This window comes from Cyprinodon variegatus, unplaced genomic scaffold (assembly GCF_000732505.1).
Source record: "Cyprinodon variegatus isolate N-32 unplaced genomic scaffold, C_variegatus-1.0 Scaffold1346, whole genome shotgun sequence".
Taxonomy (NCBI): Eukaryota; Metazoa; Chordata; class Actinopteri; order Cyprinodontiformes; family Cyprinodontidae; genus Cyprinodon; species Cyprinodon variegatus.
Genome location: NW_015151799.1, coordinates 142,829 through 160,045, shown reverse-complemented (window position 1 = coordinate 160,045; position 17,217 = coordinate 142,829). Strand labels below are relative to the sequence as shown.

At 38.9% G+C, this 17,217-nt stretch overlaps 1 protein-coding gene across 2 annotated transcripts; it reads right to left on the bottom strand.

The window, feature by feature from the left end:
- Positions 1 to 2,621: 2,621 nt before the first annotated feature.
- On the bottom strand, positions 2,622 to 16,594 carry xpc (xeroderma pigmentosum, complementation group C). 2 transcript variants are annotated; one of them, XM_015402413.1, is made up of 15 exons: positions 16,307 to 16,594; positions 15,459 to 15,587; positions 15,279 to 15,377; positions 15,098 to 15,194; positions 14,929 to 15,013; positions 14,690 to 14,847; positions 14,480 to 14,600; positions 14,280 to 14,369; positions 10,893 to 11,747; positions 10,554 to 10,714; positions 8,391 to 8,472; positions 8,136 to 8,267; positions 6,648 to 6,817; positions 6,417 to 6,510; positions 2,622 to 4,180 (listed from the first exon to the last, which is right to left on the bottom strand). In XM_015402413.1, the coding sequence occupies exons 1-15, from the start codon at positions 16,416 to 16,418 to the stop codon at positions 3,854 to 3,856; spliced, it is 2,712 nt and encodes a 903-aa protein (XP_015257899.1). In that variant the 5' UTR covers positions 16,419 to 16,594; the 3' UTR covers positions 2,622 to 3,853. The 2 variants fall into 2 exon arrangements, with proteins under 2 accessions (XP_015257899.1, XP_015257897.1); XM_015402411.1 differs by having other exon boundaries at positions 15,279 to 15,587.
- Between the last annotated feature and the right edge of the window lie 623 nt (positions 16,595 to 17,217).

The window sequence follows — 17,217 nt, the reverse complement described above, 5'->3', positions numbered from 1 at the left end:
TCTGTGACATGATTTAGAGATTTTTCAACATTCAGCAGTCTAATGGCAGTAGGGAAGAAACTGTCTGAATTAAATCTGCTGGACCTGCATGGAATGCTTTGAAGCCTCTTCCCAGAGGGCAGCAGGGAGTGGGGGTGTGAGGGGTCAATGATAATGTTAAGTGCCAGGGACATGCAGCGCTGTAATGAAATATCTTTTATAGAGGAAAGAGAAGCCCCGATGATCTTCTCTGCTGTTCTCACCACCCTTCTCACCTTCCTCCAGTCTGAGGCACTGCAGCCTGCACCCCACACAGTGAGACAGCTGGTCAGAATGCTCTCTATGGTGCTTCTGGAGAAGGTAGTAAGGATGGGTGGGGACAGGTGGGCTCTCCCCATCCTCTGCAGGAAGTACAGGCTCTCCTGTGCCCTTTTGACCAGTGAGTTGGTGTTCATAGTCCAGGTGAGGTTGTCTGTGATGTTCATCCCCAGGAATTTGGTGCTGCTGACTCCTTTTACAGCTGAGCTGTTGATGAGCAGTGGAGCGTGGTTAGGCCGGTTTTTCTTGAAATCTGCGATGTAGCGGTCCCTATCCTGCTGGATTTGAGATCCTACGCCAGCCTTTGATGGGTTTTCTTCAAAGACCACCCTGCAGTTCCATCTGCTCTAAGTATTTTCTCCATCCCAAATAGGAAAAGCATTACACACAGCATAATGCTTCTATTCCAAAAAAGTAAAAAAAAAAAAACATTGGACCATCCAGGAGGCTTTCTCAATTCAAAATGTCTGCAGTAGCGTTTAAGTTACAGGCTTATAGAGTAGCCAAAAGACAGGTCCACTCCTTAGTAATGGGGAGTCGTTGAGGTTGATGTTGGCCTGCAGAACTCGATACTGATTCTAAAAAGGGAGTCGTTAGGGTTTCTGTTGGCCTGGCTGACCAGGCGAGATGTTTTGGTCACCTGCATGGAGATGAAGATTGAGATGATATCGGGAAGGAATCAACTCTATTGCTGTGTTGTAGGATTTTGAGAGCTGGAGCCTGAGTCCACCCCCTCTGTTTAAGGTTGGTTTTTCTCTCTTAACGTAAATTGCTTCCTTCACACTGCTTTCAAACCATTTGTCCTTCTTGTCTAAAATGTGAACATTCTGGTCCTCAAATGAATATCCTCTGTCCTTAAGGTGCAGGTGGACAGCAGTCTTGTCCCTAGGAGGTCGCTCTTCTGTGCTGAGCCATGCGTCTGTGGAGAGGTTGTTTGGTTTCTCCAATATAAAGATCAAAGCTTTTCTCACTGCATTGAACTGCATAAACCACTCCACTTATATTAGGTCTGGGGGTTTTGTTTTTAAGATGCACTAGTCTCTGTCTAAAGGTCTTGTTTGGTTTGAAATGTACTAGGATTCTGTGTTTGGAGAAAATCTTTTTGAGTTTTTAGACTCCAGTAACATATGGGATGGTGATGTCTTTGCGTTTAATCTTCTCATGGTTATGTTCTGCTGCGTGACTTTTAGATATATTTATGAGTGTTCTCCTGCTTAGACAGTTATCTTCTGTCATTCTCCAGCCTGCTGCAGCCTCTATTTCCTCTCAGTACTCTCCTTAATTTGCTTCATCCATCCTCCCATTAACTCTGACCACATTCCCTGTCCCTGCACCACGTCGCAATGCAGCCAATATGATGTTTTACCACAAGGATGTGTTCAGTTAGACGTCCAGTGCAGGAGGGCCAATAAAACATCTTAGACCCTGAAAACAGATAGTTGCAATAGATTCTCTTGAGAGGTATTACAGCTTAAGAGGCTGCATACTAATGTACACATCACATCTTCAAGATCTTAGTTTGCAAACTAAAAAAAGTGTAATTTATTTTACTTTGTCTTAAGATTCATGCATTACTTCGCACTGTTGCTAAAGCACATAGAATTCCTGTGGTTTAGCTGTATAAAATGAGAGCGAAACAGTTAGAGGAGTGAGAACCCGTTAGGAAAACACAGTCGTTTTAAATCATAATGTACAGATTGAACGGTTCTCCCACATTTTCAAGTTGCATTATGAATTTATTTTTGATACATGAGTCAGATGTAAAGCTCACCAGAGAATACTGTCAGTTCTCTGTGCACCAATAGCCTTTCTTAATAATGAAGGAAAACCTGGGATCTACCTTCTAACTCCATGGTAACCTCATCAAGAAAGGTTTTAAATCAGTGAGAGAATAATAAACAAAGGTATCTAATATACCTCTTCCACATTTATTCGTGGAATGCATATTCAGGTCATTATATATATTTATTATTTACCAATTTGTCTCTTTTCATCAGTAAATTACTCAGAAAATCTTGATTTCAACTTACTAATGCTTTTTTAGTTATTTATTAAAGTGATGCAACTAAAAATTAAAGTATGGTTTAAGTTTTCTACACATTCAGTGAAAGATGGCTGCCTCTCAAGAGAATGAAAGTATGGGTAACCATAATCATCATCATGGTGTTTTTTGTATAAAAAAAATGTTGCTTAGTTTTTATTTTTATGTAATAACTGATTATTAAAAGGTGGAACAGAGAAGAATGTCAACATGCATTTGTTTTTTTTTTTCATTTTAATCATATGAAACATTTTTTTTTTACAAAAATATTTTTGATAGAAAATCGGAGTACTATTTCTATTACAGCTACAATCACCTGTGAACAAACAGAGCAAACATTAAAGTTGTGAAATAGTGATACAAGACATAGAGACATGTGAAAAGAAAATAAATCAGTATGAACATAAAAAAAAAAAAACCTTAATGAATGTAGCACCGAAGCAAGAAAAGCAGCTTCAAAGGGAAACGAAACAGTGAAATTTAGGTCTCAATGTGTGATTCGATCATCAACTTCTTTCCTGTCAAATAAAATCAGCTAACAGTCCTAAACCAACTCTACAGTTTCCTGTCTTCAGCTCAAATGGACGAATGTGACAATCAGGGGTTGAGTAAACACAGCTGGTCTTTATATTAAGCTTAAATTTGAATTGACATGCTCTTCTTGAAGACTTTTCTTTTTTAATTTGAAATAATTTACAGTGAAACGATGCGGACATCCGACACATTCTAAATGCTTTCTGATTCAATTCAGTTCAGGTACTGTAATGTCCATTCAGCATATTAATATACAAATAAGCCTTCTACCCATTTTGGGAAAATTGCGTAAAAAGCTGAAATAAATGAATCCTTTGCCATAGTTTTATAATTTTGTAAGTCCCATAGCTAAGCAGTTAATTCCCTCCTGTTTCCCTCTGATATATATGATGGAGGCCTAGTTCTCTTCACTGGATAGGTGTGTATTGGTCAACATCAATCAAGAAAGAGCTGCCAGAAAATATACGTTTGTTGAAACTTGTCGATCTCTACCGAGCAGTTATTAAAAAGTTAAAATTGGATCTGTGAGAAGCAAGGTCTGCAGAGGAACCAGGATTATCTGGTTTTTACAGGGGATGGTGTGGTTTAGTGTAGAACAGCTTCCCCTAAGCATTACAATCCAGTAGACCTCTAATGCTTGCACTCATTGCATGGAGAGTTTTATGTTTTCTTTCCAACATTCCTTTCAAATTCCAATCTTTTTTTTTAATGAGATCATTTCTGCTGGCTTTAAACACAAGATTACTGTAAAATGAACAGATATGTACAAACAGCCTCACAGCTGAAAGCCACCTTCCTCTTTTCTTGCCTCCTCTTTCCGTTCAGTCTTTCTAAAAATCATTTTAAATTTGTGGCATCTGCTCCTGAGAAACTTTAGATTTTGTTGCTGATCATAAAAATGTTCAGTTTAGTGCTTTGTTGACGGCAAACTTGAATTCCAGTTTTGTTTCCTATATATGGAAAAACAGTTGGTTTCTATTATTAAACTTTCTCAAAGGGAAACAAATGTTTGTCTTGGCCCTTCTTCTCTCGCTTCGTCGTCCTCCTCTTCGGTTTTCCTGAACTTCCGTCCTCCTCTGCTTGTCTGTTTTGGGGCCAGGACAACGCCAGAGCCTCAGTGGCTGTTTTACCTCCAGAGGGTTCCACTTCAACGCCCTCCTCATCAGAGGAGAAGCCTTCGGCGTCCCCTTCAGCACCAAGGCTCCCCAGGCCCTGGTTCTTCTGGTTGTAGCGCCGCTTGAGCCTCTCTCTGATCAGGAGACCCTTCACTAGGAGGGTCCAACTGGCGATCGCTCTCTTTTCTTTTTTCTGGGAGGCAGAAGAAAGAAATTTCAAGTTAAAACATATTTTTGAGTGATTTAATATTTCTAATTCAACCTAAAAATACTGTCAGTTCTTTTTTATTAACATAAACATAGGTAGTGAAAGTATAGTATTTATTCATATGGAAGAATGGATAGTTTTTTTTTGACTTTGTAGAATAAGGTGACAAGATTTCTGCATTCTAATAGCTGGACATTTCCAGCTCGTAGATGAAAATAAATACATGTATCGGTAATGAAAATTAAAATAGGAAACAGAGACAGTGATGCCTTTGTAGAGGGGTGTTCAGAATGCTAATTAGAGCCAATGTTAGCTAACTTCACGTATGCTAGAGCTAGCTGAAGGACTGGAGTTCATCTGAACCTGTGTTTTCCACACTCAAAGGAAATAATTTCGGTTTCTTGATTTTATTTGATGCTTCTTTATTGGTTTGTTACAAAAACCAGATATCCATATATTTAAAACATGTGAAGCTAAAGGGCGAAGCACATTAAAGGAATATTGTGTCTTTTTCAGTTTTTATTTTGAGAGTGGAGTTTATGTGAGATGTAAAATATTATTGTTAAAAGCTAAGATGCTTAAATGTTAAAATACATTTTATTTATGCTGATTAAAAATGGTAAAAGCTATTAAAATAGTTAAAAACCATTTAATATAAATTTCTACTTTGATAGTAAAATACAAAAAGGGACATTGGATTTAAAGCACTAACTACAAAGTTCACATGGTTTAGATAGAAAAGCCAGTTGTAAATTAATTTTGTCATTTGACATAGTTCATAATGCTAAATGGAGTATGTTAAAAGTTGATTGTTTGGTTTAAAGGTATATTACAGCCATTTCTTATGTAATGAAGCTAATGATCCTCTACTGAAGTATGTTGTACATGAAGTGTTTAGAAAACACAAGAAGGATAAATCTTCCGGTTGAAGGTAAAGAAGCTCAACATGTGTGTTTCGTCTTTCTCATGCCACAGCACCACACGCTGAGGGAAGATCATCGCACACTTTACCCTCAGCCATCCGAGGTTGCAGGGTAACACCTTCATCCATTTTTATATATTTATTAATATTTAAACAACAAAAATCAAGTGTAAAAAAAATACAGCCAATAACTCCACCTAAAGTAACAAACTACCTGATGATATAAACTAAAGATCCCCGATCAGTTCTAAAAACATATTTAGGCGATGCTTATTGATCCTTATTGACACTACAAGATAAGCGCCTTACAAGGAGTTTTCAATCATTCTGTTTAATCTTATCTGCGTCTATTTCCTCATACCAGCTGCAGCCAATGGTCTGTCTTACATTTTGTTGATTAGGTTGGTTTATGTTACATTTCCGGTCCTCATCTTTAGTTCAACAAAACACATCAAAGCCCTTTTTATTAACCTCGGTATAAACAAAACATTTATAACAATTTTCCGCCCAATCCTAATCAAATGAAGCGATTAACACACTCACCATAACAATTCAGTTTCAATTTAGTTTATTTCTATAGCGCCAATTCACAACACGTCATCTCAAGGCACTTTACAATTCAACCAGATCATACAGTCAATTTGATTCAAAGTTTTCTATCTATGGAAAACCAGTTGATTGCATCGACTCATTGACTCGGATGCAATCCCTCGCACTAAGCATGCTTGTAGCGACAGTGGAGAGGAAAAACTCCCTTTTAACAAGAAGAAACCTCCAGCAGAACCAGGCTCAGTGTGAGCGGCCATCTGCCGAGGCCGACTGGGGTTCAAGGAGACAGAAGCAGACATAGAAAAAGCGACTGTAAAAGGCGACCCCGTCCAGGAAACACACAGCCAGTCAGACGAGCTCCGAGCCAGCTCCCATGTCAGAGGATGAAGAGAGCACATCCAGCCAGTCACAGTCAGAGAAACAGGACTACACTGTAAAACAGGCTGATCTCCAACATCTATAACACAGGGCAGCTGAGACTGATTGTGATAAAGAACTACCGCTTCTTCTTCGTCTGTTTTATAGGTTAACAGCTGCCACTCAGCTAGCTAACAGCTGTTTCTGTGCGCAGCATGCTCACACACTCTTTCTACTGTAATAACAGTCTACAGGCAACACCTCATTCATAAAACCGTAAAATCGGGGACATTCCTGGGAACAGTCCCCATTTTGGACCACCTGTCTCCAGAAATCGGGGACGTCTGGTCACCGTAACTCAGTGATAATGACAAACGGCAACACGATAATCACCTCTTTTTCTTTCTGTCTCTGGATCTCCTGCTCTTCCACCCAGGCGGCTCGGAGAACCTCCTCATCCTCTTCGCACACAATATAACCATCAGTCCTAAAACGCACAGAAAACTTATTTAGTTAAAAAATGATCAAATTCATGGGAAGGAAAACACAATAAACAAATCTTTACATCTACTTTATAACAAGTGAGAGGTGACATTAAAGCATCTGCTCCTTTTGAACCCTTACACAGCGTGGGAGTATCCTCCATGGTAGTCGAAGCCTGTGACAGCGGGGGCGGCATCCAGGTTCAACTTCCTGGCCACGCGGTGCAGGTTGGGTAGCCTGAGGTGAACGCAGCCCACTGGGATCATGCAGGCTTTAAAGAGGTATACGTTACCGTAATCATTACGAGGGACCTGAACAGGACAGACAGGAAACAAACAGGATTATAATAGGTTGAATGCTTCACTCTAGTATCGACCTTTATAGAGTAGAAAATCAGACCCTTTTAAGAGTTAAACTGAGCAAACAAGTAGACATCTCTTGGCACAGTTTCTGGTATTTGGAATATTTGTGAAAAAGTATAAATAATAATAGAAAAAAGTTTTAATTGGACATGGTTAGTGGTCAGGAGACAACATCTGTTATATAACAACTGTGCTTGCTATTTTGTAACCAGAAAATTTCCAAAGAATCAAAAGCTTCTTCTCTGGTTCTTTATACAGTGTACTGGCCCCATATTAACAGCTTCAAGTTGCTATGAATGAGGCTTTTTTTTAGCTCTTAGATGGAAAAACATCCTGTTCTTCTGGGTCCATCTTTCATGAGATGCACGTTTGAGAGTTTACCAAAGCAGCTCAGTTCCAGTGAGTTGAGGAGACTGAGTGCACCCAGATGTTAAACTGATGACAGCAAATTTTCATGCACTATTTTCTCAAAACTTGTTTCATTTATTTCAACCTAATTCTCTGCATCTTTGTAGATCTCACACCTCCAGACCACCAGTCCTCCACTTCCGTGCCTCAGAATGGGAATGGTGTGCTTCTTATCATCTGCCCTGTTTCTTTATGGAGGATTCCTTTGGCAATTTTGGTTGAATAACTTTTTAAAGACCAGCTATAAATGATTCCTATTGCGTTTCTATGCCTTATGACATAATATTGGCTTTCTTCTGGCAGATTTTAATTGCAGTGTCTCTTTATTTTGTATCGTGCAAACTAGGACTGAAACAAATAATCGGATTAATCTTGATAAATCGATTATTGAAATTAATTAACCTTTAACTGGAGTATTGAGACCCTAAAACATGCTTTTAGCTGACAGAGAAACTCACTTAGAGCAGAAATTATACCAAGATTGTAAAAAATTAATTAATAAAAAAATGTATCTAAAATTTCTCCTGGTTTAATTTCGTAAAAAGTCTCCTTTAAGGAATCTTTGGCTATCCGACGATTAATCGAAAAAATAATCAACATATGAATCGATTTGCAAATTAATAGTAAGTTGCAGCCCTAGTGCAAACAGCCACATTACGTTTAAAACCTGTATTTCATAACATTTCATTTTGGATCTTTCTTTGCATTCTGATATTTACAGTGGAAACTTTGGCTGATTTGTAAGAAAATCAAAAATATTCCACTTCATGCACACACTAAAAACAGAAATTCTGTCAGCATATACACACTTTCAAACATTTCATGGTTTCTCTGGATGATACCAGAACACTGCACCGACCTTTCCATCCACAGCTATGGGCGGCTGGTATTCTTCAGTCTGCCATTCTCCAAACAGAGGGAGGTCGTTCTCATCCTTCATCTCAGACATCATTCTGGCCTTTCTGGAACGGTTGGAGAAGCCCTTCACCATCTGATAAGGAGAGAATAATATAGCGAAGTGAAACTATCTGGATTATGACATTGATTGGACATATTCAAAACACAAACGTAGGAGCATGTTTCATTTTCAGGGCTCCTCAAAGTTAGGGGTCACCTTATACGGCTCCTCTCCGAGTCGAACAGTTCTAGCTTCCTTCAGCCATGTTTCTCTGGAGTGGAGGGTGTGCACACAGTCTCTATCAAAGAAAAGAAAAAAATATCAATCAATCAATCAAATTATATATCAACTTTTGTTCCATTCCTTTAAACTTTACTCCTCATATGACCGACAATATTAGTAACACAATTCACTGACATGTAGTAACAAAATCATCTCATGACAATTTCAACATCTGTCTGATGAAGCTCAGAAGGTTACATCCAGTCATTAACACAAAAAACAAACAATTTGGACGAGTATTATTAATCTATTTCAGACACCTTTTTAGGTTATAAATTATTTTAAACCAAACTGATTCAATTGTTTTATGAGCAGCACATACCTTGACATAATTTCTATTGGTAAAATCTATTAGTGTTCTGACCCAATATTTTAACACTCTTCCTAGGACCCACCTTTTAGAAATATTTGTAGATGGCTATTCCAGAAGATAATGCTAGCCTGCTTCATCTACTAACTAAGCACATCCGCATTTTTTTGTTTCATTGTGCTGTTTTATCCAAGTTGAAAAAAATCTAGCTGGTGATTTGATGTGAAGTTAAAATATGTAATATACCCATAACGATGGAAGCATGACAGCCCCACTACATGATACTTCCACTGCCATGCTTAAGGTGCCTGATAAAACCTTTTCCCCCCGGAAAAGCATTCATGAGATAAGCTTCAAATTCAAAGCAAGACCTCAATCCATTGCAATAAGAAAACCACTAGCTCTACTGTAGCCAGGGATGTTTCAGGAGTTTCCAGGTTATGACAGTGTCAAGCATTGCTTCTTTCTGAGCTGTTTCTGATGATCCTCATATGGAGCTAAAATAGTCTCAATATTCTCAAATAAACACAAGATTTCCATTTACTGTCTAGTCTGTAAACCTCACTGTATTTTGGTGGATTTTTCTCTCACTTTATTTATTTTTATAGGAATTGATTTGCCAACATGGGCTGCTCAGTGGCTTAGTGAGTAGCACTGCTGCCTGGCAGCAGGAAGGTTCTGGGTTCAATTCCTGGCCTAAGGTCTTTCTGCATGTTCTCACTGAGCATGTGTTGGTTTACTCCGGGTACTTCGGCTTCCTCCCACAGTCCAAAAACATGACGGTTAGGTTAATTGGCTTCTCTAAATGGATGAAGTTAACGGGAGATCCGCTTCTGTTTGTTACAATAATTAGGGTTTATGCAGAAATGAAAAAAGTCTAATTTTGTGCTTTTTAATGCTCTTATAAATAATTTTAATGCCATCAACAAGTACCTATGACTCATATATATATATATATATATATATACAAAACACAGCAAAATCCTTTGTCATCTTTACCATCGACAGGCTGCAGCCATGTCCCGAATTCCTTGTTTTCCAGCTACTTTTGTTGAAATTAGCATTTTCCCGTTCTCTAGCTTTTTCTCTGCCTCGAGCTTCTTTCCGAAGCTTTTTGGAAGCAGTTATATCTGATATAATATATCTCATGACATTGTTTTTATAAACTCTTTTTTTTAAATAAAGCATTTAAATGCCAGGATAATCACATTTAATGAATTTTAAAGCCAATTAAGGCCTTAATTTAAAAAATAATAATTTAATAAAATTTGTTAACTCTATTCTTGTTTTTATTATGATGCTCTTGTTTTGTTTGTGGTTTTTTTCGCTTTTGCATCACATTTTCTCAAAATGTTTAAAACTAAAGCTTTCTTTAAATATATCCAACATATATAAATATGATCTAATAGACTATCCTCTTTATAATGATATAGGGTGACAATGGAGGGCGGAGCAGCGCCACCAAGTGGGTACTGATGCAACTCTTTCTTTCGAATCAATTTTTATAGTAGAAACTTAATCAAAATGCTAGTTCCTGTTTAAAAATGATCTCGTGTGATTTTTCGATGCAAATAAAGAAAAATAACAATAAACAACACAGAACAGAAGGTGAAGCACCATTTCATTAATTCTAAACTGCTGAAGACTTCATGAAAACTGGATTCTACTAGGATTTTTTTATAGTCATATCCCCTTTGTGAGTAAGAACAGCTGTGCTCTCTGGGGTATAAATGTAAAGAGCTTTTTAACGCGTGCAGCAGATGGATGAGGACAGCGGCAGTACTGACCTGGAGTAAACTGGCTCTCCTCTGCAGTAACCCAGAACACTGGCTGTTGGAGGATAGAGGGCTTCATACTTCAGCAGGTGTCTCTTTAGGGCATACAGAGGGTGGTTCTTATACTCTGCTATGGAGATTGGCAGAGGTTTGTTCAGCAGCTTCTTCTGGAGCTGAGAGGGAAGGCAAAAGGATAAAAACAAAAACAAATGCTATACAAATGCAAAATATATGACACAAAGGTAATCAATTAAAAGACTAAGAAACAAAAATGTAAATGACTTTATTTATTAATAACATTTCAGAACCTGAAACCTAAAGATGTATTTGGGTGGGATCATATCATCATACCTCCTTCTCCTCCTTCTTGTCCCTCTCATCCTCTGGTCCCATGAACGGCTCCAGCGTTTCCTCCCACCATTCGTCGTCCACCCGCCTTTTCCGGGACGTCGTCATCCAGGTGGGGTCATACTTCCTTCCCAGGTCTTTTAAACGGCCGTCCCCGTCCACCGCCACTACGTAGGTCAGTGGCGCGGTGGCGTTCTGGGAGCAGAGCTGAGGCGCCCCGACTCCGTGTTCCACATCCACACAAACCCATGAAGATGTCTTGTCCAGGTAAACCTCTAACCACTCATCTGCTCCCGGTCCTTCTTTCTTCTGCCCGCTCCGTCTTTTTCTTCTGTCGCTCTTTGGGCCATCGTCTTCATTTTCCTCTTCCCCGTCCTCCAGCTCACTGTCCTCCTCTTTCACCTGCCGTTTCCCACCGCTGCTATTTCTCTTTGGGGTTTTTGTTTTCTTAGTGGCGCTCTTTCCATTGCCTGTTTTTCTTTTAGCAGGTCTAAACGTTGTTTCAAAATCTTCGCTGTCATCCTCGCTGGTTTCCTGAAATTCCTCAGCATCACTGATCTCCTCTTCCTCACCCCCCTCGCTGTTGCTCTCCTCTTTGTAGCTGACCTTTGAAGCAATGCTGCGGCGTTTTGAATTTTTCGGTCTCTGCCCTCCAGATAACACAGGCCTCTCCTCTTCCTCCTGCTTCATTTCTGTCCTCTTTGCTTTCTTGCCTCCGCTGCTTCCTTTGACCTTCCCACCTCCAGCCGGTCTCTTGGTTCCAGGGGAGACCTTCGTCTCAGGAGAGTTTGTCTTGGAGCTTTCCTGGCTTGTCTGGCCTCCTCCAGGGGCACTAGTCGACGCTCTAGTCCCTTTGGACTGGAAAATAAAGATAATTAGTCAATGCATAATTTTCAATGTTCAAGGGTTTCTCTTTCCTGATTTAGTCATTGAGTCAATGAGTCGATGCAATCAACTGGTTTTCCTTAGATAGAAAAACTTTGAATCAATTTGACTGGATGATCTGGTGAACTGTAAAGTGCCTTGAGATGACATGTGTTTCGAATTGGCGCTATATACATAAATTTAACTGAAATTAAATTGAAATTGTCTAAATATTTTCTAGTCAAGCTAGTTTTAATATCACATTACAGAATTTAGTCGGCAAATTATATTGCCAGCTTTGTAGAATTATGAATTACAAAATAAAATAAAGTAAAAGTTTTAAAAAATGCTACACATCATGACCTAATCTTGTGAAATTGAAGAACGGATGAAAAGCAAAGTAAGTGACAGCTAATCTTTAGGGTTTAAGGACTCCAGTGAGAAGCTAAAAATTGGAGAAAACATGGAACAGTGGCAAACCTTCTTTGTTGGATGGTCTACCTAAATTACTCATAGTGTGAATAAACAATATGTTGAGTAGATCGCATATGGGAACACAGAGCGACATCTAAAGCTCTACAGGCCTCTGAGTTAGAGGCTGGATTTACAATGAAATAAAGGAGACATCACCCAGAAATCCTATATTTTTTTCCTGTTTAAATGTTTGTTGTTGTCAGGTCATCACAGAGCATGATTCTGCTCCTATTCCTTCATTGATGTCAGGGTGCTAACATTACCTAACCTGCTATCCCCACTTCAAGTTCTATCTAACAACCAGGGACTCGCCTGGAGACAGTCTGGAACCTTTTATCTATTGCGTAAGAGACCTGAACGCTATCGTTAATGAAACATTGCAAACCGCTAATGCTGCTAACGCTACAATCACATTGGACACATATGTTAAATTTCTGTGTGTACCTTTATGAGAAATAAAAAAGGGTATTAGATTGGGTCGGAATGAGCTTTATTTGTATATAAAAAAAAACAAACTGATTAAACATGAATTTAAAGACAATTTCAGAAGGACGGTATAAGTAGATATCAGGTTATATCTCCTGTGCCAGTCAGCTTTGGATGGTGGAAGGAAGCCTTATGAAGAAATAATCCAGGCCAGGATTCAAACCCAGAACCTTCCGGCTGTAAGGATACAGTACTAGCATATATAGCATGACCTAGTTGAAGTTATGGCTTAAATTTAAAGGATGCTCAGGCTTATCCTGAAGAAGGTTATAAATGCTGGAGGACCTTCCACTGCAAAGAAATTAAGCAAAGAAGAGAGAGCTACAACTACTCCACAGGGAAAACTCATCACCACAAATGCTTTAGCGGATTCCTACAAGTTTAACACCCTTGGATCTAGATTTAGAGTTTTGACCAAATGTATTACTGAAAATACGCAACTCAGGGCTGCAGGGGTCTTTATTACAGTGGCCCTTAAGCACCCATCAATGAATCTATGCCAGTAAAAATGTCAAGGAAACTACATTTTCTGCAGAAATGGTGGAAAAGTCATATTTATCATAAAAAACCCTATAAACAACCCAGTGGATCATTGACGTTTCAGTTTATCTTAGCTCAACGATGAACTTACTTCATAATCAAAGATGAGTAAAAGTTATTTTTTAAATGTATTTTAATGCATCCGATTCTGAATTGCATTTAAAAGTCCTTCATACACAGATATAAATGACCTATATGGACAGATTGTGTCTAAGAACTAATGCAGTATCAGCTATTAAAATACCAGCCAAGGGACATGGGGAGGTGCAGGTGATGGTATTCAGTCAGTGCTGCTCTTCTGGCTTCCATTAGCAGCTAGTAGTGCTGCAAGGCTTAATGTAAGCTAGTAAATAAAACAGCAGCCGTGAATGGAGATTCAGCTTCACCACAGCTGAATACGTCCATGCTAACATTTCTGCTCATGAAAAATATGATCTTATTTTTTCCTGTTGCATGTGAAAATCTGCTGGTAAACCTTAGCTTCCATAAGAGTGCCTCATCCCTCCATAGAATTGTATTATTTTTCTCTAACATGCTACACAGAGAAAGCCTTAAACTAAAGTAGATAATACAGGTTAAAATGCATCACACAAAGATTTATTTCTGCTTTTAGAAAAAAAAAACAAAAAAAAAAAACAATATTTGAACTTAAAGCATATGTTCTATACTTTCCAGATTTTTTTCTCAGAAGTAGCTTAAACTTTTTAGAGGAACATGCAGCACAGCATACCTGGTAGTGGCAGATCAATATGTTTGGATGAAAACAAAGCCCCTATTTGCTTGAACATAAAAAAAACCTCTAAAACAGCGTAGTGAAAACAGGTCTGTTGTTTTCTCTCCAGGTATGTTTTGAATTAAAGAGTAACAGTTCCCAGCCTTTGACTTTATTAATAATTATCTCCAGCAGCTCATCTTAAAGCTCACATTTATTTCCTTTGAATAAGCATAATGATTTTTCTGCATTCCTTGATCTTTTATTATTTATTTATCAGTTCAGCGTAAAAGTAGTGTAAAGATTTTTTGTACCTTTGCAGGTGGAGGCTTGAAAGGAACTGGGTGCAAAGAGAGAACCAGTCGGCAGAAGAGCTGCAGAGACCTTAGGAACAACAGGAAAAGCTGCAGGAAAAACAAAACACATGCAGATGTGATTACTTTTCTAATTTATTATGCCTTCCTTTGCTTGAGGTGAAATGCTTCCTCCAGAGAGGGATTTAAAAAAGACCAACATGAGTCATCTCCTGGTGGTCTCTGGCTGAGAGGCTTCCCAGTCGCCTCTCCAGTAGGGCCTGAGGGTCTGGACGCTCCTCTGTGGGAAGACTGGGGTTGAGGGTGAATGTCGCTCTAAACCTAAAAGGGAAAAGACGGCAGAAGATGAATTTTTCCTTCTAATGACGTCCCTGTCCATGTCCGTCAACATATTGGGAACATTCGCAAACCATTTGAGGAGCCCACAGAGGTAGTTGTGGTCGATACGTTCTTTGGCCACTTTACAGAAATGTGGGGGCAGCAGAGAGAGCGCCACAGCCAGCAGGTCCGGCTCGCTGCACAGCCTGTTGCGGAACATCCCGTTGGCTAAAAGGCACAGGAGGTGGACCTGAAACACCAATCAGAGGTTGGTGAAGGTCAGCAAACACTGATCCAACCAAAGAAGAAAAGATGGAGATCTTGTTTTCACCTTGTGTGTGTCTATCAGCAGGTCCTTCTTATACCTCTTCATCATCCGTCTGAGGTACGTCTCAAACTCTGCCTTCCTCTTCTTCCTAGTAGAAACACAGAGAGAAAAAGCTGGACTCCAAGCTCATAAAATAGAAATATTTTCACCCTTCCTGAACATATTTACTCACTGCTTCCTGACTTCTGCGGTTTCGATCTCGATCTCTACGGGCTGAGAAGGCAGGATTGGCTCTGGTGGTTCAACTGGACCCAGCGGCTCATCCAGCTCTGATCCACACACAGAAAACACACATGACGTTGGTTCTACCGAAGACATCGGCTGACACTAGAAATCTGATTTCACACACTTGCCTTCCACTTCCTCCCAATCATCTTCATCCTCGCTATCATCATCATCCTCTTCCTGTTTTTCTTCTTCCTCTGGCTTCTTGATGCTCTCCTTAACCTTAGCTGCAGGTGGTGCAGTGGTGTCCATGTCAAAGTCATCTTCACTGTTAACCTCCTCCTTGAGCGGAGACTGGAAGTACTTACTGGTTTTGCCATCAGCGCTGGCGTCGTTGGTGGAAGATGGCTTTTTCCCGGCTGAACGTTTTGAGGACAAACGTGATTTAGGTTTAACTTTCCTCTCAAGCTTCTCCTCTTTTTCTGCAGATTCGCTTTCTAAACCAAGAACAAACCCTTTATGAGGAATTATGAAGTCAAACATTCTTACAATTATAGTTCAAGTTCAAATCTATGCAATTAAATCTTTAGATATTTTGGGGGGGAATTTAAAGAAAGGATGAAAATAGTCCTGACAAACCTTAAAATAATAGAGCAGGTGAACATCTGGCTATTTTTGTAGGTGTTAAACCTTAGGAGCCAATTTTCAGTGAATTTTAATAATGGGGGATAAAAAGAGTAAAACACTGATGTTTCCCATTGATGCAAAGTGCTGCATTCTGTTTTGATGAAGTGCAGCACAGATGTGCATGTAGGCCAGCAGATCCACTCCACTAACCATGCTCACCACTCCGCCGTGCACCTGCACTGAACTGTCTGCTTCATCCAACAGCAGGAAAGTAAACAAACGTGCAAAATCAAGCAGCACATTAAGCTAAATTTCACAGAAATTTGAAGGTTATTATCAACCTTTAAGGAGATTTACATTATTTATGAAAACAATCACAGCAACATAAGAGGTTTCTATATTGTTCTAAATTGTTTTTATATTTACTCCTTCAATAAATAATGTAAATGTTCATCCTAAAGTAATTTAAAAAGCAAATCTAACCTATATTTATCAATCTTCTGCTGAAAGTTTGCAGATAGAAACCATACCAGCGGATAGCATGAAGATAATATAATGATAAAGTCCCATCTAGATCTGCATCCCTGACCTGGATCTTTCTGCTTGCTTCTCGTCTTTGCTCCTCTGCTTTCTGCACTTAGCAGCTGCTTTGGCTTCTTTGTATTCGCCTTCGTCTCTGCACACTGTCTCCGCTTGGCCATGCTGTCTGGAGGCTTTTCTCAGTCCAAATCACTTCCTGGATTCTTATGGGGGCACCTGGTCCAGCAGCTGAGGCTAGCTTCTCCACATGGTCTTATGTAACGCTGAACAAGCAGACAGTTGCTCAACATTTCATTGAGGAGTTTTCATAACATCAGAACTCAACCCTGGTTCTTGTTTTGGGGGCTGGGTTTTGACATCACTTCCGCTGTCGTCATTTTTTTCCCCCGCGTCTTAAAATAAATGTAAAGAAAAAAAAAAATAAAACACACCGCTCCTCTTCTAAAATACAGCTATTCAATGTAAACAGATCTAAATAAACCCTTGCATTTTTGCTTATATCTATATTACGCGTTTTTAAATAGTTTCGTTGTTACAGCTGTATTACTTCATTTAACCACTAGGAGGCCCCGTTGATCCTTGTTTGAAACAAGATAGTCGAGAATTGTGTATGGCAAGCTATTGTTGTATATAATCACAACATTCTCTCAATAATATATTTTTTTCTATGAAAAGAGTAACCAAAACTCAAAATTAAATACTGATCATAATAATCGAAATAAACACATGTTAAAATCTAATTTATGTCATAAAATTATTATTTAAAAAAATGTTGTATTCACAATATTCCTTATCTCACCATTTTATCCACACACTTGCACTGAACAATCTGCTTAATCCAGAACCATTACAGTAAACAAAATGTGCCAAATCAAGCAACATAATAAGCTAAATTAAATAGAAATCTGAATTTATTTTTGTCAACCTTTAAGATGAAGTGCTTATTTGGTTGCTATTATT

Excerpts from the sequence above, each read along its gene's own strand:
- xpc (XM_015402411.1), bottom strand. The coding sequence starts at position 16,418 with ATGGCCAAGCGGAGACAGTGTGCAGAGACGAAGGCGAATACAAAGAAG. Across the intron at positions 14,601-14,689 it reads CTCTGTGGGCTCCTCAAATG|GTTTAGAGCGACATTCACCC; the intron begins GTTTGCGAATGT and ends TTTCCCTTTTAG. Across the intron at positions 6,511-6,647 it reads GGAGGATACTCCCACGCTGT|GACTGATGGTTATATTGTGT; the intron begins GTAAGGGTTCAA and ends TGTGCGTTTTAG.